This window comes from Tursiops truncatus, chromosome 15 (genome assembly GCF_011762595.2).
Source record: "Tursiops truncatus isolate mTurTru1 chromosome 15, mTurTru1.mat.Y, whole genome shotgun sequence".
Classification (NCBI taxonomy): domain Eukaryota; kingdom Metazoa; phylum Chordata; class Mammalia; order Artiodactyla; family Delphinidae; genus Tursiops; species Tursiops truncatus.
Genome location: NC_047048.1, coordinates 1,288,087 through 1,310,289, shown reverse-complemented (window position 1 = coordinate 1,310,289; position 22,203 = coordinate 1,288,087). Strand labels below are relative to the sequence as shown.

The following is a 22,203-nucleotide window of genomic DNA, read 5'->3' as shown; positions in this document are numbered from 1 at the left end:
GATTATGGTGCTGCTGGCTGCTGCATGGAGGTCTGTGGAAAGTCCCAGTTTCAGAGTGCAGCAGTGATTTCCAACTCCCAGCCTAGGAGGAGGTGGGCGCGACACTGCTCCCTCTCCCTCGCTCCTCCCGGACTTCTGTGAGGGCGCACGTCACAGCCTTTCTGTCGCCGTCCCCTGGCCGTGGGGGGCTTGGCTTCAGGAAGAACAGCAGCTTTTGAACCCTACGTTGTTCACCAGATCCAGATTTTTTTCTTCCTTGTGAAAGTGTTTAGTGCTCCCCTTATATAAGGATCTTGAGATGACTCTCCTGTAAAAAAGCACAGATGAAACAAACTGGAAAATCTTGAGACAGAGTTACAAGATGAGCAACGTGCTAAATAAATGGAAAACAGAAGGCAGGCAAACAGGGAGAAAATAATACCAGAGACCCGGGCTCTGGGAATCCTCTGCGGTTGGACACGGATCTGACGTGCAGAGGCCACAGGCAACGGGCGAGGGCCACGTTCTATTTTTAGTTTTTTGAGTCCCCTCCATACTCTTTCCCGTAGTGGCTGCACCAGCTTACATTCGCACCATCAGTGCACAACACATTCTTCAACACTTGCTGTCTGTTGTCATTTTGATAATACCCATCCTAACAGGTGTGAGGTGATATCTCTGTGGTTGTGATTTGTATTTCCCTGATGGTTAGTGATGTTGAGCATCTTTTCATTTACCTGTTGGCTGTTTTTATTCTTTGGAAAAACTTCTGTTCAGATCCTTTCACCATTTCTTAATTGGCTTTTGGGTTTTTTTAACCATTCAGTTGTATGAGTTCCTTATATATGTTGGATATTAACTCCTTGATGCACGGTTTGCAAATATTTTCTCCCATTCCATAGGTCACTTTTCATTTTGTTGTTGCCTTTGCTGTGCAGAAGCTTTTTAGTTTGTTTTTTTCTATTTCTGTCAAAAATGCCAGTGGAATTTTGATAGAGATTACATGGAATCTATAGCGTGCTTTGGGTAATGCGGGCAGTTGAACAGTATTAGTTCTTCCAGTCCCCGAACACGGGATGTCTTTCCATTTATCTGTGTCATTTCAGTGTCTGCTTTCAGTGTCTTTTGAGTATATGGATCTTTTACCTCCTCGGTTAAATTTATTCCTAAATATTTTATTGTTCTTTGATGCTGTCGTAAATGGGACTGTTTAGTTTCTTTTTCGGATGGTTCATTCTTAGCGTATAGAAATGCAACTTATTTTTGTATGTTGATTTTATACACTGCAACTTTACTGAATTTGTTCATTAATTCTGACAGGGTTCCTGTGGAGTTTTTAGGATTTTCTATAAATAAGATCATAACATCTGCAGAGCGACAATTTTACTTCTTCCTTTCCTCTTTGGATGCCTTCTGTTTCTTTTTCTTGTCTGATTGCTCTGGCTAGGACTTCCAGTACTATGTTGAATATGAGCGGTGAGAGTGGGCATCCTTGCCTTGTTCCTGATTTTAGAAGAAAAGCTTTCAGCTTCTCACGGTTGAATATGACATTAGCTACGGGCTTTATTATGTTGAAGTACATTCCTTTGGTACCTAATTAATTTTTGTCATGAGAGGATATGAGTTTTGTCAGATGCTTTCTCTGCATCTCTTGAGATAATCGCGTTATCCTTTGTTGTGTTAATGTGTATCCCGTTGATTGATTTGTGCATGTTGAGCCATCCTTGCATTCCATGGATAAATCCCACGTGACCACGGTGTATGATCCTTTTAATGTGCTGTTGAATTCAGTTTGCTAGTATTTTGCTGAGGATTTTTGCGTCTGTGTTCATCAGGGATATTGGCCAGTGGGTGTTTTGGTTTTTGTCTTTTTTTTTTTTTTTTCTCTTGTCTGACTTTGGTATCAGGGTAATGCTAGGCTTGTAAAATTAGTTTGGAAGTGTTCCCTTCTCTTCGATTTTTCTTGGAAGAGTTTGAAAAGGATTGGTATTAATACTTTTTTAAATGTTTGGTAAAGTTCACCAGTGAAGCCATGTGGTCCTGGGCCTTTCTTTGTAGGGAGGTTTTTGGTTTTCTTTTTTAACTGATTGATTTTTCTTACTCTTTACAGGTCTGTCCATATTTTCTGTTTTTTTAACAATTCATTCTTGATTATTTGTATATTTCTAGGAGTTTATTTCTTTTAGGTTGTCCAGTTTCTTGGTGTATAATGTTGATCACAGTAGTTCTTGAGTCTTTGTGTTTTTATGGTATCCTTGGTGATGTTTTCATTTATGACTTTATTTATTTGAGCCTTATCTTTTTTCTTAATTAGTTTAGCTAAAGGTTTGTTAATTTTGCTTATCTTTAAAAAAAACAACAACAAAACAGCTCCTAGTTTTGTTGATCTGTTCTGTTCGGGTCCGAGGGTGGTTGTGTCTAAATCCACGTTCTGTGAGGGGATAACCGCTGAAAACGGCTCCTTCACCTTGTGGCGCTCCCAGCCCAGGCCTCTGCTCCAGGTCACACGGCTGGAACGCAGAGACGTTGGGATTCATCTCTCTTGTCTGGCTTCACCCCTGCAGTGGCCTGAGTGGCCAGGAGGGCTCGTGAAGACAGATCTGCTGGGTCCTCCCCAGCTCTGGGGCGTGGGGGGCTGAAACGTTGCACTTCCCACAAGTCCCCAGGGGTGTTGCAGCTGTGGTCCTAGGCCCATCACCTGCAGGGTAACCACACTAGCTGTTGAAGCCAGGACGGGGTCCAGGTCCGCTGTGGAAGTACCACCGTGGCCCTGTGAGCACCAGTGGGGCCTGGCGGGCTCCGGGTCTGGGAGAGGTATCGGCTGCTTCAGCTGCAGAGGTGGGTTCTGAGGGGTGAAGGCCTCCGTCCTGCAGGCTGCCAGGAGCCAGGACTTCCCGGCAGAGCCTCGGCTCCAGGCCAAGCCCGGCACGTGCGCTGCCTGCCTGCTTACGTGCCGACGTGCTCTGCGGCCATGGGAAGCGTGGCTCACTCCTGCCTTCAGGCTGACGTCCATGTGGGGAGGCGCCCTCTCTGCCCCTCGGGGCTGCTGCCAGGTGGAAGCGGTGTGTCTATGGGCCGTTGCCTGGACGGGCCCCTGTCAACCGGCCGGCTTCCTCGCCTCTTTTATCTTTCCACTTTGTCACAAGCCTGTGTGTGAAGTGGAGCCGAGAGGCAGGGGGCCTGAGACTCTGGTCTCGTTCTGTCCATGAGACCTGCAGCCTTGGGCTTTGCGGCCTCCTGTCCTGCCTGCATCCGGCTGCAGGGACGGCTTCTCCCCTGCGCCTGCGCTCCTGCGCTCCTGCGCTGGCGGGTGTGGGCAGCAGTTCTCACTCAGAGATCAAAGTGGCCACGCGAGGTCTCAGTGCCCCCTTTGCCGGTCACACGTGGTGCGTGGGCCGGGGGCTCGCGCCTGGGGTCTGGCAGGAGTGTGATGCCCCCGGACGGCCTGACGCAGCCCTGCGCTCACGGGTCCCCTCCCGCCTGCTCCGGGGTGTGCTGCCCCCAGGACGGCCGGTTCCCTTCCTCCTGTCCGCCCCCCCAGCCCCGCCATGTGCCTGCCCCCCCAGCTCCACTGCACGCAGCCTGGCCAGGGCGGGACGTAACGTGAGGGATCGTGCCTCCCCGAGCCTATTCCAGGAGGCCGTCCCTTCAGGAAGCGCCCGGCCTCGGTCACGCGAGCAGCCGTGAGGAGCGGCTGACGGTCAGTCTCTGACGCGGCCCACGGCCCCGCCAGCCCCCTGCTCCCTGGGGTCCTCGCTGCAGGCGGAGCCCCCCGTTGAAGGCTCGCCGCCGCCTCGGGATCCTGAGTGCAGAGTGAGCACCAGGTGGGCGGCCGCCACGTCCTCGCTCTCCTCTCCCAGGTGAGGCGACGGCCCAGGGCGGCGAGGGCTCAAGCGGGGTCCCCGGGGGTACGCGACGCCCACACCCCGTGCCGGGCGTCCGAGGGGCGCGTGTGGACCGCAGCTGCTCCGGTCCTCCGACACTGGGTGCTGTCGGCCTTTAATTTCCCGCGTGACTGGGCCGTGGAGCAGCTTCGCGGGCACGTCTTCCCCGGCGAGGCCTCCGCTCACACCGTCTCCCTCCTGTGCTCAGTCCTGCCGCGCCCGCCGGCTCCGCCCGCGGCCCCAGGGGGCGGGGCTGGGGGCGGGGCTGGGAGCCGGGCGGTGGGGGCCACGCCTCCCGTTTCCTTCCCTCGGATCCGAGCCCTGTGCTGCCTGTGTGTCGTGGAGGCCGGGAACCCACTGTTTCCGGGGTTTCGTCTGGTTTTCTGGCTGGTTCGGGAGGGAGGGTAAATCCAGCGCCCGTTGCTTCATCTTGTCCCCGTTGCGGCTCGACGACTGTGTCCCACCCCCGCCGTCCTGGTCCCCTCTTGAGGAGCGCTGTGGTTGGTCAGTGCCTCCTGCCTGCTGGACTGTGGCCCGGTCCCCGGCCTCTTACCAGGGGCGCTAAGACTGCAGCCCGAATCTCTCTCCCCTTCGGGCGGCAGGCTTGGGGCGGACTTGGTGACTTATCACGTTCCTGCGGCCCCTCTTTCCAAACAGTGGGAATTCGGGGTCTCCCCCGGCAGCAGTGGATGTGGCAGAGGTGGGGGAGGGGTGGTCGCTTCGGCCCCAGGAGGAGAAAGCCCACTGACCCACTTTCTGTCTTGTCTTGAAGGCTCAGCTGTCACAGGCCCTGGAGGAGCTGGGAGGCCAGAAACAAAGAGCCGACATGGTGAGTCCCTGAGGCACACGCCTGGTTGGTGGCCCTTGTGGCCAAAGGGAAGCCCAGGGCCTGGGTACCTTAGAGCGTCGGGACCTGCCCTGCAGGCACAGGCGTGTGGCCCCCTGGCCGTGGCCCAGGCCACACACCCACCCCCTCCACCCCTGGCACAGACTGCGGGGCTTCCCCCAGCCGGCTCTGAGGTGGGGACGGCGGTGCATCTCCTGCTCAGGTCACAGCCACACGACACGCTGACCCCACGCTGACCCCACGGGCCCCGGAGCGTGTGCACGCTGAGCGCAGGGCTCTCCAGCCTCACGTGGCTACTTTGTGGCACGTTTGTTTCTCTGCTGTCTCTGTGGGCTGCCTTCTGATGTCAGATCACGCCCGCCCCGCCCTCCGTGCAGCCGGGGAGCCCTTACCTGGGCGCGTGCACACACGGCCCCGGAGCCCTGGCTGGCGCCCCCGTACCTGGAGGGTCCTTACCACCCACTGGGGGACAGAGGGACTCGGCCTTCTGGCATCCTCATCCTGTAGAAACCGTGAGCCGCTCTGGCCCTGGTCTGGGCGCTGAGGGGATGAAGCCCCGGGCACAGGAGGGCCACAGGTGTGGGGAGGGGAGGGGTATCTGCTCACATCATCGAGTTGCTCTGCCTGGGCCACACGCCAGCCGGGTTGGGGGCACCCGGGAAGCTGCCGTGAGCACTGGAACTGGCGGCTGGAGTTGGGCTCCTGTCTCGGTGTCAGCGCCGCCCAGCCCCGCCTCTCGTGGGCATGCACAGTGGGGATGACTGCCAGGTGGAAGAGACACATCCTTGAATTTGCTCTGTCCACCGCTGCTGCGACCCTCAGTGTCGGGGGCTGGGTGAGGAATCGGGGGTGGGGTGGGATGGGAGGATCGGGGAGCGCGGGTTCGGGGGAAGCGTGGCCGTCTGAGAGGCAGTTGTACATTGGGCTGTGGGGGCTTTGGGGCGTCCGGAGTCCCCGAGTCAAGGCCGGGAAGCACCTGGGTGTTCCCGGTGGGTAGGTACCCAGCGAGCCAAGCCCTGCCTGGCTGCTCCAGTCCGAGGCATCTGTCCTGGGGGGCAGTTCCACTCAGAGTCAGAGAAGGACATGTCCAGCGAGGGACCCTAGGTCCCGTGTGTAAGGGCAGCCGTGAGAGGAGCCCAGGGCTTCCCGGTGATGGGATTTCATCAGTGAGCCTCCGAGAGCTGTTTCCTGGGGCAGCAGGGGCACGTCTGGGCCTGCGGAAGTCCTAGAGGTGGGAAGGCAGCCTGACTGCGTGCTGGCTGAGGGAGGGGGCGCCTGGAGCAGCGAGCGCAGCTGCCTGGCCTCCGGACCCGGGGCGGGAGGGGGCGAGGGGGCTTGGGGGGAGCGTGCTTCCTTCTCATCCACCGACTTTGCCGCCCAGGGTGGGGTGGGGTGGGGTGGGGTGGGGTGTCCTTGAAGCCTGATGCTTCCTCTTGATGAGGTCCTGAGGACTCAGTGATCTGTGTCTCCTCTGTCGCCCCCTCGGTGCTGGCCTGAGTTGGCGTGTGCCCTCGGGCTGTGTTTCCGTGATGTGCACGAGGCAGGAGGAGGTGCGTGGGCATCTGATGCCCGAGGCCTCAAGGCTGAGAAGTGAGGATGCCTTGGAGCTGATGCCTCGGCCCTTCCCTGGCCCTGGGGCTTGTGGATAGGAGCCGGTGCCTCCCGGGCAAGAGGGAGGACAGACCCTGCTGCACTTGGCCACTGGCTCTGGCCCTCAGGCCAGGGTGGACGCTGAGCTGGGGAGGCCGGGGCACCCCGAGGGATGCGGGGCCGCAGGGCTGTGTGCCTTCCAGCCTGTGCTCTTTTTTAGTTTCAACCCGTATAGTTTCCGTCCCTGTGTGAATCACCAGGGGCTTTGAAATCCTGACACCTGTTCCCTCCTCTAGACCGATTAAGTTAGAACTGGTCGGGGGGGGCCCAGGCAGGGGTGTCATTTCATGTCTTCCTGGGCAAGTCTGATGTCAGCCAGGGTGGAGAGCCTCTGACAGGCCTGGTGTCCCCAGACTCGGCGCAGGCCACTGGGGGACCTTGGGGACCGTGCTCCATGGGGAGCTTCGGATGAAACATGCCTTGTCCCAGTGGTACTGACCCTGCAGAGGCGGGCAGCAGTGCGGGGCCTGGCCTTGCCTGAGCTGACGGCCATGTGCGGAGATGAGGTGCCGGCGGCCTTCGTGTGCGCAAGCCAGGCACTGTGGGCCCCTTATGCTGGTTCTTTCTTGCTTGCTTTTGGGTCTGGGCTGTAGCTGTCTCCTCAGACAGGTTTTTAATCTCTGCCTTTTTTTTTTTTTTAAACATCTTTATTGGAGTATCAATGCTTTACAATGGTGTGTTAGTTTCTGCTTTATAACAAAGTGAATCAGCTATACATATGCATATATACCCACATCTCCTCCCTCCCACACTCCTTATCCCACCCCTCTAAGAGGTCACAAAGCACCCAGCTGATCTCTCTGTGCTATGCAGCTGCTTCCCACTAGCTGTCTGTTTTACATTTGGTAGTGTATGTATGTCCATGCCACTCTCCCACTTCGTCCCAGCTTCCCCTTCCCCCTCCCCGTGTTCTCAAGTTCATTCTCTGGGTCTGATCTCTGCCTTTGATGGTCTAATCTTTAGCTTATTTCGTGTTATTTCACTTCCCCCTTCTTTTTCTGAGTTAAAGGGAAAATGAGAAACGGCGGTGCCCGGGGCCCAGGAGTGCAGGTGAGCCACACTCAGTCCAGGAGCTTGTGTGAACCCCTGCTCTCCCTCCCGAACTGGTTCCAGGGGTGTCCTGCAGCCCCCGAGGAGATAAAGGCTAGGCAGGCTGGTGCAGGGGCTGGCAGCTAGAAGCCTGACAGGTCCGTAGTCAAGCCCTCAGGGAGTGAGATTACCCAGAAAATGCATGCATTTGGTTAGGGGGAGGTTTCTGCTCTCATGTAAACCCCTGAGGGGATGGAGAAGTAAGAAGTTGAAGAGGGGGACAGTGGCCCAGAGTGCACTGTGGGACCCGGGGGGGCGGGCACAGTCACCCCTCCCACCCATTCCAGTGACAGCCTTGGTGCCACTGGGGGCGTCTCCGGTGCTGGGAGGGCGGGGCTCCTCTGGGTCTGGACGGGGGCTGTCCAGAAGTCTGCATCCAGGGGCTGCTGACTGTAACCCCAGGCCCTCTGTCCAGGACAGCTGCGAACGGGGCCCCGGCTCCTGGAGCATCTCTCCCACCTGCAGCTGCTGACCTGCTGTTTGCTGGCCCAGAGTCAGTTCACTAGGTAGGAAAGGAGAGAGAAAAAAAGAAAAATTTAAGCATCTTTAGCTAATTGCAGATGACAAGACAAAGGCGGTCTGACTTTTTGTTGATAATTAGCAAACATAATTAGTAAGTGTGAGCACAGTTCATGTTTTTTTCTTTAAATGCAATTGATATCACAAGGAAAGACGTCCCTGGCTGTAGCTGTATCGTTGACACGCCTCACCCTAATTAGATCAGGCCGGCCATGGCTGCAGAAAGGAGTTTTTTTTTTTTTTTGCGGTACGCGGGCCTCTCACTGTTGTGGCCTCTCCCGTTGCGGAGCACAGGCTCCGGACGCGCAGGCTCAGCGGCCATGGCTCACGGGCCCAGCCGCTCCGCGGCATGTGGGATCCTCCCGGACCGGGGCACGAACCCTGTCCCCTGCATCAGCAGGCGGAGTCTCAGCCACTGCGCCACCAGGGAAGCCCAAAAGGATTTTTTTGATTCTTTTTTTTTTTAACTAAACATGCTCTTTTTTCTTTTCTTTTTTTAATTAATTTATTTATGGCTGCGTTGGGTCTTCGTTGCTGCGCACGGGCTTTCTCTAGCTGTGGTGAGCGGGGGCTACTCTTGGTTGCCGTGCACGGGCTTCTCATTGCAGTGGCTTCTCTTGTTGCGGAGCACGGGCTCTAGGCACATGAACTTCCGTAGTTGTGGCTCACAGGCTCTAGGCACGTGGGCTCAATAGTTGTGGCTCACGGGCTCAGTAGTCATGACTCACGGGCTCTAGGCACGTGGCCTTCAGTAGTTGTGGCTCGCGGGCTCTAGAGCGGAGGCTCAGTAACTGTGGCTCACGGGCTCAGTATTGTGGCTCACGGGCTGAGTAGTCATGACTCACGGGCTCTAGGCACATGGGATTCAGTAGTTGTGGCTCGCGGGCTCTAGAACGCAGGCTCAGTAGTTGTGGCGCACGGGCTTAGTTGCTCTGCAGCATGTCGGATCTTCCCAGACCAGGGTTCAAACCCATGTCCCCTGCACTGGCAGGTGGACTCCTAACCACTGAGCCACCAGGGAAGCCCTTGACCCTAACTCTAAAGAGTGCTGCAGTACTTTATAACTTCAGGGAGCGAGGACTGGATATTCGTCTTCTGACTCTGGGGACTTGCCCCTCACAGCCCCGTGCCACTGTCCGCCTCCCAGGGCCCCTCCCGGAAGCACTGCCCGGACAGGGGGCAGAGCACGCGCGGCCCGGCTGACTAGCTCCCGCCCCCCACTGCTCTCCTGCTTCGGTGCAGCTCGAAGCGGGCTGTGTGGTCGTGGCTACGCATGTTGAGGCTGCTGCGGGCCTCCTGATAACAAGCGCTCTACAGCAAGGTTCTGCCACCTGAGGACAGCCCCGCAAGGCGGGTCCAGGAACGCGCAGGCCTCCCGGGCTCTCCTTTTGCAAAAGCACCAGCAGCGCTTGCTCTGGCTCCAAGGGGCTGGAGCATGGATCGCAAGGATGGTGGCGAGACCACCTGTGGCCCTGCCAGGGGCTGTGCCCACCGCAGTGGGCCTTGCTGACACTGCATCATCATCAACCCAGCGTCGAGGGCCGGTGAATCACCAGGAGGGGGTGCGAGCCTCCATTGTTCAACGCTGGCAGCCATCGCCCGTGTGCCCCCGCCCCCCCCCCCGCTGGAGGACCCGGCCTTATCGCAGTCTGCCAGCTGCTTCCCGTGAATTATTAAAAGCACCTCTGTGCGTGGTGGTGACTCATTTCACGTCTGGATCTGTCCTGCACAACTGGAGAACTTCGTCCTTGGCAGGAGTGTGGGTCAGGCTCATCGGAGGAGGTGCCCAGTGGCACCATGAGGAGTGGGCCTCCCGCAGCCCCGGGTCCCCTGCCCGGGAGCCTCTGCGCCTTCTCTTCCATCCCGGACACCTGCCTTCCCCTCCTCAACCCCGAGAGAAACGCTGATCTCTCAGGAGCCTCGCACGGAGGCGTGAGTGCACGTGTTTGAAAAGACCCGAGGGACTTGTTGGTTGAGCCTCTGAAGTGGGCCCCTTCTCCCGCTGGCCCCGCGGAGGCCGGCTGGAGGCTGGCTGCCTCACCACGGAGGCCCTCGTGTCTCAGGACGAGGCTCCTCCCCCGGGAGGGAAGTGAGCATGCGTGCGGGGCGGGGGCGGGGCGGCGTTAAATGCGTCTCCTGTTTGGGGCAGCGTCCAGGGGCGGAGCCTGTGCTGTTCTGTGATGTGCGGCCGGCCGTGCTCCCCACCTTCCCATGTGGACGTCTTCACTTCCTCCCTGTTGGGCCCCCCAGGCCGTTCTGCTGTCGCTGAGCACATGATGTCCTTCGTCATGCTGTTCCCACCTCCTGGAATGTTTCTCCAGTCCCGCAGAGCCTGCTTCCCCCTCAGGACGGAGCTAAGTGCTCCTTGCAGCGGTGCCTGTTGCTGCCCCGTTGTGCGGACGCGCTGTCGTCCCACCGCATTCGCTCGAGTGCACTCTGACCATCAGCATCGCCACCACTGTTGTCCACGGCACGGGCGTGGTTTGGGGCCTGACGCTGCAGCCACTGCAGGCTGCGCGCTGCACACGGATCATCTCAGTTCAGTCCTGCCCCCCAGGTGGTCATTGTGGAGGAGCTGCAGCGAGCAGGCAGGTGGCCGGTGGGGCGCAGACCCTGTGAGAGCACCGTGGGCACCACGCTGCCTCTTTACGCCAGTTAACCTGTGGGGCTGGGCCTCGCCCGGGGCCGGCACCAGGACGCGGTGATAAAGTGTGTGCTGAGTCACTGGACGCGGACGCGGAGGAACGCAGTGCGTCCCCGGGGTCTCCCAGTCTGGGCACCCAGTCTTGGGGGTTTGCCCAGTTTGCAAAGGTCTCATTAGAAAATGCGGGTGATTTAAACTTTTGCCTTGCGAGGCCCTGCCTGGCTCCTAGAGACACAGCCAGCGGAGGTGGCGGCATGACGGCTGGCCTGGGCGCGGGGTAGTGCCCGCCGTCCCTGCACGAGCACAGCTCGCAGCCGCTGTCACCGGGGCCTCCACATGGCTTTCACACCGGACACAGCACGACCTTTTATCATTTTCCTTCTCAGCATCTTGTTGGGTGTTCTCCCATCTTCCGTCCCAGGGAAGGTCTAGAGCTCGCTTGCCAGGTTTCAGGTGGGCCTCCTGGTGGACTCGTGCTGCGTGGACGGGTTCCCGCGGGCAGCGCCAGCTCCCTGCAGGGTCGGTTCTTCTGTTCTTCCCGCTTGGAGCGCCCTGCGGCCGCGTGTTCACAGCTTCTCTCACGACCTCACCTGAGTATGGCTGTTTTCTTCTAGTAGGCCTTGCACGTTTCTTGTTAGCTTTATTCCCGGGTGTTTTATCCTTCCTGTTACTTGCATGTTGCTTTTTCACCCCGCTGCTAGGTCCACTGCCACTGGGTGACCTGGGGTCGCGGGAAGGTGGGCACTTGAGACGTGGACACTGAAAACCCCAGAGGGTCCCCCCCACAAAACTGTAACAGCCGCAGACTAGAAACTGGCTAATTTATCTGCTAAAGTCATGGGCATAACTCCACGGGGGAAATCACGTACGACAGACGTCCCTCCCTCACCCGGCTCTGAGCACGGGCTGTTCTTGTGGCTCGCGGACGCCTCGCGTCTCCGTGGGACCCTCTCTGGCGTAGCGCTGTCTCGTCTCCCGCTTTCTTACTGTGCAGCGTTGAACGATTTGCTGCTCACCGCGCTGAGTTCACAGCGTCTTCACGGCCTCCCCCGCGCGTTTGCCTAGACGTGGTTTGCTCCCGGCGTCCCTGCACCCGTGGCTGAGCCACCCTGGACCATCTCTCCAGCCCCTGGTCCCCAGGGATTTTGTGAGAGTTCTCTTTCTTAGCAAATGTGCCGACTCAAGAAATGGCCTTCTAGGGTGGAAACTCTGCAGCTGGGCTTCTTTTTTTCTGAGGTGAAGGTGTGTCCCAGCTCAGGTCAGCAGCTGGGTGAGCCAGTGGTGGCTGCCTGCGGCCTGTTGCACCGGTGTGTCCTTCTAGGCTGGGATGGAAGTTGACAAGGGAGGTCCATTTCAGACCCTCCCACCCTCACCAGGAAGCAGCAGCCCCTCCAGAGACCTTCCTGGGTGCTTGACAGGTCCAGAGCTGAGCAGAACAGTGTGCTTTGACCAGGATTCCCCTCCTGTTTTTTTTTTTTTTCTAATTAATTTTTATTGGAGTATAGTTGCTTTACAGTGTTGTGAGGATTTCTGTTCTGCTCTCAGCATCCTGTCTTCTCTGGGAGCCCTGGGAGCCCTGCCAGATGGGGGCTCTGGGGAGGAGGCAGCAGCCTGGATCCCTGGGCTGAGGGCCCTGTGTGGGCACCTCTGGAAGCCCGGGCCCTCAGCCCCATCATGACCGTCTGTGGGGCTTGACAGGGGCTGGGCTCCTGTGGTGAAGCTTGTGTGCAGCTCGTGTGCGTGAGCACCCTTGCCTGGTGCTCAGCCGTGGCCGTGTTAGTTAGAGTCGCTGTCGGGGGAGGGGAGAGCACGTCCCCTGCTCCCCACACTGGCTATTGCTTTGTGGGACTGGGTACCCGCCCCCCGCCCGGGCATGAGCTGCCACCCTCTTGAATTAAACTGAAGTTCACGGTCTCTGTTTGGAGGTCATGCTGCATTAGCGAGCTCTCCTTGAGGACCGTTAGCATTGACGTCTTATGACACGGCGAGGGAGGGGCCTTGTCAGCAGAGGGACGCAGGGCAGTGCAGGCGGCAGGTCCCCGCGGGGCCCGGGCTGTGCCGGAGCAGCGCTCTGCTGGGGTGACCATGCCTTCCTGAGGGCTCTGCCCAGCGCCCCGTGGACCCAGAGACTGCAACCTGGCTGCGGGGAGCAGCACTGGTCCCTCTCGTTCTTCCTCGTGGTTCAGTCCTCGGCCTGAGGGCCTCGTTTCTCCGCGTATGCTGTCGGCTTTGCGGGTTCCTCAGGGGCCCCCTGCCCACCCCGTGCCGTGGCCTCTGGCTGCCTCGGCCTCCCGCACTCCTGGCTCTGCCCCTCCCCCTGGCTTGTGCTGCGTCCTGGACTCTCCTCAGACCGGGCGCCGGGTCGGCCTCGTGGTCCCCGTCTCTCTGGGATCCTGTTCGTGTTGCCCGCTGTTCAGTGCTTGTTCCAGGAGGGAGGCTTGGTGGTATCCCAGGTCCCCCGTCGCGGCCAGAAGCACCGTCGCCTGGCTCTGGTGTGAGCGAGGAGGCCGGCAGGGCACAGTCACCGGCCGGCCTGGGCTCATCGCCGTGTCGTGGAGGATGTGGCTGTCGCTCTGGGCCTTGGGGGGGCCGGGGGGGCCGGTGGGCCAGGTGAAGAGGCACGGAGGGGTCTGTTCGCACAGCGGCCCGACTCCCTGTCCCGGCGTGGGGCACGGGGCGAGGCGGGGGTGCGGTTTTCCGGGGGCGGGACTGGTGCTGGGGGCACCCAAAGCCTTCATGCAGCCCCTGGTAGGCAGCCCAGCCGCGGGGGGTCCTGCCCCCTCCCCAGGGCCCTTCCAGAAAGGTCTGCCCTGGCCCTGCTTTCCCCGGCTCCCTGGAGCGCGGGCGCCTCTTCCCGAAGGTGCTGGACCGTGCGTTGCTGCTTTAGGGTCGCCCCAGCACAGAGATTCGTGAGAATCAGTTGACGAAACCAAAGTCGGTGTACCCTGGCACGCTTCCTGCTTTCCCGGTTTTCACGCCTCTGGGTCCGGGTCCCACTGGGTGCCCCTCCTCCTCCATCTGGAACCCCCTCCCTGCATGCCCGCTCTTACCTCTCCTGGGGCCAGCCCTTGGCATCCCAGGAGGACGTTCCATGCGTAGGTGCCTCCGCTGCCCCCGAGATAGCGGCCTGTCTCCCCCCGGGCACAGACTCAGTTCATTTCTAGTCGCATATGTTGCCCTGCGATCCAACCCTGCTGCAGATGGAGGGTCAGGGTCGACCCAGACAGTCCCTCCGAGGAGAACCAGCTCTCAAGGGCCCTTGGGTCCTCGATGGCCGTGGAGACTTGGAGTGGGCTGGAGAGGTCGCTGTGGCAGACGTCCTGGACGGCAGGAAGGCCTTTGCCTCCGCCAGTCTGGGGGGCCTTTGCAGGTGCTGCCCCCAGGGCTCTTCCTCAGGGGACGGAGTTGAGCAGGAGGGAGATTCAGGCCGTGGGGGTTTTGCTCCGTGCACGTGGCCTGGCCACCAGGTGAGGCTGGCCCGTGAGACCCAGCACCCTCTGATCGCAAACGCTTTGTCGAGTCCCCTTCCTTTCCCATCTGCACATGGTTTTACAAATGTCAGTTTTCAGTAGTGTCTACATGTAGGACAAAGAGGAAACAAAAGAAAAATAATTTATAGCAGTGTATGTTTCATCATGGAGATGAAATTCGGAAACGAGGAGGGGAGGCCTTCAGGGAGGAGGCGGCTCTAGCTGGCGGGAGTGTGGGCTGCGGTGCAGGTGACCCCAGGAGACGCTCTCCTTTGGAGTGCTGTCCACCGGGAGGTAAATCTGCCGTTGAATGGGTACCGCAGCGGAGCTCTCGGCCTTCGGTCATTTAGCAGCGCCCCTCAGAAGAGGCGGTCCAATTAGGCCTTGTGTTCTTTTTCTACAAACAAACTTCAAATACGGACTGCTGTCAGTGAAGTACGAAATAGGTAGTAGCAGAGCGCGGTATGGATGTGTTTCCCATGCTCCCTTGTCTTCTTCCTGTGCCAGGGCAGCCGCTAACCAGCCCTCGTGCTTCCAGCTGCAGCCGGGCCCGGCCTGAGGGGGTCCCACCCCGAGACGCGTGGGGGGCTGGGGAGGGGCGGGCCACAGTCAGTGTGTGTGTACAAGTGTGGGTGTGAGCGTGCTAAAGTTGAAGGCACGTTAGTTATGAGTCCAAGGTTACCGGTCAGACTAGAAGGGCCTGGTTTTCTGCTTCGAACGCTGTGCTGCAGGTCAGCATTTCCCTCTTCCCTCCCGGAAACCATCCAGAAGTACTGAGAAGAGTGAAAACCACAAAGGCAAACTGAAATTTGGGCAGAAAAGAAATACAGCTAAAGCCCAAGCCTCCACAGAGGAGGAGAAGGGCCCCCAGCCGGGAATGAGCAGAGGGTGTGCAGGGAAGGAGCCCTGGGCCAGGCTGGCGGGGCAGCGGGGTGGGCGGGGCAGCGGTGGTGCGGGAGGGGGAGGGGAGGTCTCAGTGCCCCTGAGCTGGCGGAAGGCAGAGGGAGGCAGCGAAGGCGAACGGAACTCACACCAGACCCTTCGTTGGGATGTAACGTCAGAGGAGACGCCCGTGGTTTCCTCCGTGTAGCCTTTGTACAAAGCCAGACTGAATAAACCTCATCATGGACAATGAGTAATAGAGGCAGCATCACACGGTTTCATAAAACCAAAAATTGTGTAGAAAAACAAATAACAGGAAAAATTTCACAGAAAAAAAGTTGACACTGAGCAGGTGAGAATTGTACCTGAACATTTTGCCAAGAAATAAGACTTGGCAATCGGGTAGAATCCATGAAGCTGGGACCAAGTGCAGGCACTCAAAGAGGGGAGGGGAGGCCAGAGGAAGAGAAGAACCCGGAGCTGCAGACCTCGGGGCGGAGCCAGAGGGGCGGGGGTGGGGGGGACCGGGGTGGGGTCAGGAAGGCGAGGCGCCGGGAGGACCGCAACAGGAGTTGAGTCTGGTTGGAAGGGTAAAGCCAATGTACAGTGTAAACGGTCCACATTCTAGTGACTTAGAGTTGATGTAGTCAGTAAGATACCTGGGAAGGGAGAAGATGCTGGGAAACGTAAGATTGTTGGTATTCTCATCATCAGAAGCTGACGATCAAAACGTACTGTCTAAAGATGACATCAAGCAGAAGCGTGTTTAAGTGTAGAAAGGTGAACACTGAGAAGGGTGATACGTTTGACTAGTCAGGTACTTGGTGCAGGAAGTTGATCGGAACAGTTGGAAACGAAGTATAGGTATCATAGGAAGTCAGAAGTTACAAAAACAACCACTAGAATGAAAAATATAAACCTTTCCAAGTATCAAGAAAATTTCACACACAAAGGCAAGCAAGACAAAAAAGCCATAGAATAAAATCGTTTTGAGTCATGAGACAGAGCGAACGAAACAGTACAGATCCAGAAGTAACTCCAGACAGATGTTATGAGACAAAGCAAACAGTACGAATCCAGAAGTAACTCCAGACAGATGTTATGAGACAAAGCAAACAGTACGAATCCAGAAGTAACTCCAGACAGATGTTATGAGACAAAGCAAACAGTACGAATCCAGAAGTAACTCCAGACAGATGTTATGAGACAAAGCAAGCAGTACGAATCCAGAAGTAACTCCAGACAGATGTTGAGACAAAGCAAGCAGTACGAATCCAGAAGTAACTCCAGACAGATGTTATGAGACAAAGCAAGCAGTACGAATCCAGAAGTAACTCCAGACAGATGTTATGAGACAAAGCAAGCAGTACGAATCCAGAAGTAACTCCAGACAGATGTTTTATCAAAATATAAACGGGCGAAATTCACCTGTTAAAAGGGAAAGACTAAAAAAAAAAAAAAGGGAAAGACTTTCTGTTTGGATTACCAAGTAAAGCCTAAAAAAGTCGGACAGTATAGGATGCAAAGGCACGTGGGCAGTTGTACACAGAAAGCAGAGGTCATAACCTTGATTGCAGTTAAATTTCCGTTCAAGCCAAAATGCATTGCAGAAAACGGTAGAGGTACAGGTGAATATCTGTGTCAACTAAATACCATCAGTGTTCAGAAAAGCAAAAAAAGAGGAGAGCTTCAAAAGGACATTGTCAAGGACACCAGTAGTGGAGAATTTTTTTACCTCTTAATCCCCGATAGAGCAAGTGGGCAAAGAATAAGTAATAGCAAGAAATACAAGATCTGTGATAGATATATACAGAGAGACAGACACACACACCCCCGACTCTTAACCCTGAAACTAAAGAACGCTCTTTTTAAAGAGGGCTCGTGGAAAACATTAACAAAACTTAATCATGTGTTAGGTAATAAAGAAAACCTTTATAAATTCAAATAGGTAGAACTAGGACAGGTAACTTTTTCTAATCACAGTGTGATGAAGTTTGAATTTAAGAGCACAACTAAAAAAAGAAGCAGCCCCTAACACTTGGAAGCTAAAAAAAGAAGTAGAACAAAAAACTGTCTAAAACAATGCTCGGGTCAAAGAAGATGATATGCAATTCAAAAGTGCATAAAATCTAGAAAATAGTCACAATGGAAACTCTTCAGAGCCCGTGGGAAACAACTAGAGCAGTGCCCAGAAGAAAAACCACAGGTTTAAATATTTATGTTATTGAACAAGAAAGAGTGAATATATATGGATTAAACACCCAGTTCAAGAACTTGGAAAACAGAATAAACCTTAGTAAAGGAAAAGTAGTGTAAAGATCAAAGCAGAAGTTAATGAGAAAGTGAAAAATGGTAGAAATAACAAATCGAAATGCCTGTGCTTTGAAAACAAACCAGTAAAACGTATTAATTATTCACAATCTAGTAAAAAATTAGTAGAAAGATCACCGCCCAAAATAAGAAACAAGAGTAATTAGCTTGGAGTTACTGACTCGGGGCAGGGGTGTGTGCGTGTCCTGGGCTGCCAGAGTCTCTGATCTGACCTGGACGCGGTTCCCCAGGGACGGACGGGCAGAGCCATTGAGCTGGACTCACAAGGTGTGTACCGCCCTGTGTGCAAGGTTCGCCTCAACAGTAAGGAAGATACACGAAAACAAGAGAGACAAACCTAGGCAGAATTACTAGGTCTACGTGAACTCCGTAAGAAGTTAAGAGTTACGTCACGGCGCCATTTAAAATAAAAATCCAAATGAAATGAATAGTTTTCTAGGGAAATACAACCTATCAATCCCGACCCCAAAAGAGATAGAAATTTCAAACTGACCAACTTGCCAAAAAATAGGCACACCCTCCCCCAACAAAAAGGAAGAGACGGAAAGGCATCAAACTGAGTCTGTTTCACAGCGGAATCCTGCTACAGGTCAGGTGCCATCCCCAAGCACGCACTGCCCCAGGGCACCAAGAGCAGGAAAGCTCTGGGGCGGGGGTAAGCACTGTTTGACACCAGCAACTGCAGAGCCTCCCGCCTGTGCTGTGTGCACCCACACGCGTGTGGGCATACGTGTCAGGGCGCGAAATGAGCCGGCGCCAGGAGGCACCACGGGCAGCGGGGGCTTCTCCAGGGCGGGGCTGCTGCTCTGATTCTAGGCCGTCAGCTTATCGGAGACCTCCTCCATATTTGCTGAAAAGCCTCTTGACAGAATCCAACAAGTCTTGATTAAGATCTCCTAATAGCATGTGGACTTACGGGTAACTTCTCAACGTGAAAAAATGTATCTGTTTCAACCGAAAACTGACACGCTGTAAATAAGGAGGTATTGGTTACTTCCTGTGAAGCCACAAACGAGGTGTGTACCGCCCTGTGTGCAAGCTTCACCTCAACAGTAAGGAAGATAAATGAAAACAAAAGAGAGACAAACCTAGGCAGAATTACTAGGTCTACGTGAACTCCGTAAGAAGTTAAGAGTTACGTCACGGCGCCATTTAAAATAAAAATCCAAATGAAATGAATAGTTTTCTAGGGAAATACAACCTATCAATCCCGACCCCAAAAGAGATGTGCAGTATTAGAGCCTTACCTTGGTATCCTGGAGACACTAGTCATCCGCCTGAGACAAGAGGAAGAGCTCCAGGTGCCTGCGTTGTGGAGGAGGGCGTGATCGGGGCGAAGACGGTCGGCCGACAAGCCTCGCCGTCAGCCTGAGGCCCTAGTGAACGGGTGGGCAACAAAGTTAATGTGCAGAAATGGGACAAGTCCTGTATCTACAGAAACAGCAAGTTAGACAAGGAAGAAAGTACTCCCGCGTATAACAGCAAGAGGTGGAAAGACGAAGGGCCCCGGACGGGCCTGCGGGTCGAGAAGGACGTGCCGGCTCTGCACGCGGCCGAGTCCTGGGAGCCTCGGCCTCACCTTCTGCACAGCCCTGGTTTTGTGAAAAAGGGTTGTTTGGTTTATTTTAATGTGGGGTGGGTGGGGTGGGAGAGAGGATCCCAGGATTCTTGTCAACAGAACAGGATGTCAGAAGCAGACCCAGTTACAAACAGAAAGTCAGTGAGTGAGTCCCTGGGGGACGATGAGCCCTTTCTGTACCGAAGCAGGGACGTCCGGGCCCCCAACCTGAAACCCAGCAGGACGCTTCGCGCCTTCCGGGAGGCAGACGTCCCCCACCACCGGGTCCCCTGCCTCTTGTCCATAGAAGATCTTTAGCCTCCTAGGCTGTCCCCAAGTTCCAAAGCGCAGATTTTATCAGGAAAGTGAGAAAATACAGAAACAAAGGAAAACAGTCAAGACAAGATAATAATAAGAGGTTAGCCCTGGAATGAAGTCAGGGACCTCTAGGTCCTCCTAGGGCTGTAGATGATATCCTGGGCCGGGTCCTCGAGTTGTTTTGCGGACATTAAAACCCTGCCTAGTAGAGGAAGTTAACTGCGTGCTGACCACCAGCATATCGACACCAGACCAGTTGGAAGCAGAAGGTCGATGATGTTGGCTCCCAAACTGCCACCCAGTTACCCCCGCCACCAGATCTGAAGAATGTCCACGAGCTGATCAGACACCCGCAACCCTCACCCCTGACGGTGTCTTTGAAAACCCTTCCCTGGAAGCTGTCGGGGGGGCTCGGGGCTTTTGAGCGCGAGCAGCCTGTGCTCCTTGCTTGGCCTGGCGCCAGGCGCCCTGCAGTAGACACTGCCCTGTCCTTCACCACAACACGGCCTCAGCAGGCTAGCTTTGCCCTGGGTTGCGCGGTAACAACCCCAGGGCTGTGGTGACATCGGATGGAACTGCAGGCAGATGTGTGGCTCTGAGGACTCGTCCTGCAGGTCAGCTCACACCGTGGGGACCGGTGTGTCTGAGCCGCCAGGTGGGAAGCAGGTCAGACGTTGGTCGGCAGGAGGCTGGCCATTGGGATGGTTCCAGGAGCCACAAAAGTGAACAGGGAAACTCCCTCTGTGCTAGTCTGGAAACACCTCCAAATGTGTTCCGTGAAAAACTCAACGTACGAAACGAGGTGTAGGAAATCTTCCATTTTTGTAACAAGAAATCAATTTAAGAGAAGGGAAGAGCGTTGACCTTTTAGCTGGTGAATGTGTGAGCTGAGCCCGGGAGATGCAGGCTGCAGGAGGGGACGGGGCGAAGTGGGAGAGAGACCTCTCCACGTGCACCCGTTTCCGTGCGACACCTGAACCTTAGCTCCTGAGGCTGCAAAGCGTTCGCCGGATCCAGGACAAGGTGCTGCCGGGCCTCGGGCAGGGCCTGGCACCAGGGCACCGGGACCATGCATCTCCAGGAGAGACCACCATCATGCTCTGCTGCACGGGCACGTGGTAGCCGGGGGGTATCTGCCTCTCCTCTGCTCAAGAGGTCAGCCCCCGCCCCCAAAAACAGAGAGAGAGAGAGAGCAGCCCAGACAGGACTGTCGGGCCCTATGTCCCCGGGAGAGAGTCTTCCTGGTCCAGTGAGGTTCGTGTCTCTGCTGGTCTCTCTCACTGTGGCCATGAGGCTGGACACAGTGAGGGCAGGGGCTTGCTGGGTGCCCACCCACTGGCCACCAGCTAGGAGGCCGGGTGGTGTCAGAGAGGAGCGACAGGCCTGGACACTCGGGTGAGGGGCAGGGCAGCGTCCGTGCATCGGGACAGCTCGGTTCCTGGGAGGAGCTTCATCTGAGCCCCAGGCTTCTGAGGTAGAGGTGAGGGGCCACTGGACACGGTGGGTGTCACTTCTCCTCGAATACGCACGGTTTTGTTCTGCTCGTGACGCCACGTTGCCCAGGCGTCTTTGGTGCTTGCTTGTGAAGCGGGCCGTCACCCCGACGGGGGGCCCAGCTGAGAGCACCGCCACCGCCTATCGGGGTGCAGCTGGCGAGGCGGGCGCTGGGCTGCGTCCTTTCGGCACCCGGAGAGGCAGTAGGGGTTGAGCGTGCGGACCCGCGTGTAACTCACTTGTGCCGAGGCTCTTCCGGGAGCTGGTCCGCCGGGAGCTGGTCCGCAGGGCGCTGGTCCGCCGGGAGCTGGTCCGCCGGGAGCTGGTCCGCAGGCCGCTGGTCTGCCGGGAGCTGGCCCGCCGGGAGCTGGCCCGCAGGGCGCTGGTCTGCAGGGAGCTGGTCCACCTGGGAGCTGGCCCTCCGGGAGCTGGCCCGCCGGGAGCTGGCCCGCCGGGAGCTGGCCCGCAGGGCGCTGGTCCGCCGGGAGCTGGTCCGCAGGGCGCTGGTCCGCAGGGAGCTGGCCCGCAGGGCGCTTGCGCTCGGTGTCCGCTCCAGCCCTCAGGCTTCGGGCTCCCGGGTGTGCGCTGGTCCCATTTAGGGGCAGGGTTTCCTCCAGGGACCTGATGACTAATTGGGGCACCATAAAGACCGGATGTTTGGGGCCCAAGAATTCCTAAATCAGGTCGCCCCAGGAGGACCTTTCCAAGAATGGCCTGGAGGGAACGTTTCCAGGAGGAAGCACTGCAGGCGTCAGCCTGTCCGTTTAGGCCGGGAGGGCAGATGAAGGAGACACGCCCCTCCCTCTCCTCCCCTCTGCCCAGGGCTGCGGGTCCTTGCTTGTCTGTCACAACACCTTTCCCACCAATGCAGGGCACGTGCTGGGATGTGAGCTGGGAGCTCTTGGCCGCCCTGGGTTAAGAGGCAGGTCGTCAGCCATGCAGCCTGGACAGTGGTGAAGCCGGGGCCACAGACCCAGCCTCGGGGACCGGCCGCCTCACTCACGGCTGTTGCCTGTGGCCAGTGTGGGCGCCACGAGGGGTCCTGCCCGCATCCCCTGTCCCCTCAGGGGCTCAGTGGAGAACTGGGTGGGAGGTTAAGGGCCTCTCTCTGGGGTGTCAGGACACAGCCGGACAGCCGGCAGAGCAGGAGTCCCCGGTGCCGGCGGCGGGCGGCACACCAGGGCTGAGAGGGTGGGCAGGCGGGTGGCCGGGCGCAGGCCAGGAAGAGCGGAGCTTGATGACAGCCCTCTCTCCTCCAGGCGACCCACACGCGGGGACTGGGTTGCTGCGGGGTGGGAGGCCCTGAGGGCGGACTGGAGAACGGCCAGATCCCGGCGTGAGGACAGTGGCGCCGTGCCTGCAGCCGGCTGCCGGGGCCCACCGCGCCCTTGCACGCAGGCGTCTCATCGGGGGCCTTCGGAGCCCAGGGCAGCGGGCGCTGGTGTGGGAGAGCGCTCTGCCCCCGCTCGGGGCCGCCCGCCCCGTTTCTGCTCCTCCCCGTGGGTGCGCGCGGGAGTCTTCTCCCTGCTCTCCTCCAG

General features: G+C 57.2%; 1 protein-coding gene across 10 annotated transcripts in view; it reads left to right on the top strand.

Annotated features, from left to right (window-relative positions):
* Window positions 1-22,203, top strand: part of MAD1L1 (mitotic arrest deficient 1 like 1) — a 315,604-nt gene that overhangs the window by 190,939 nt on the left and 102,462 nt on the right. For all 10 annotated transcript variants that reach the window (XR_004522011.2, XR_004522012.2, XR_004522010.2 and 7 more), the window contains one exon: window positions 4,636-4,692. Coding sequence is in view for 6 of the 10 variants with exons in the window: in XM_073793248.1 (XP_073649349.1) it covers window positions 4,636-4,692 (57 nt within the window). In the remaining 4 variants the exon portion in view is untranslated. The remainder of the gene's footprint in view (window positions 1-4,635; window positions 4,693-22,203) is intronic.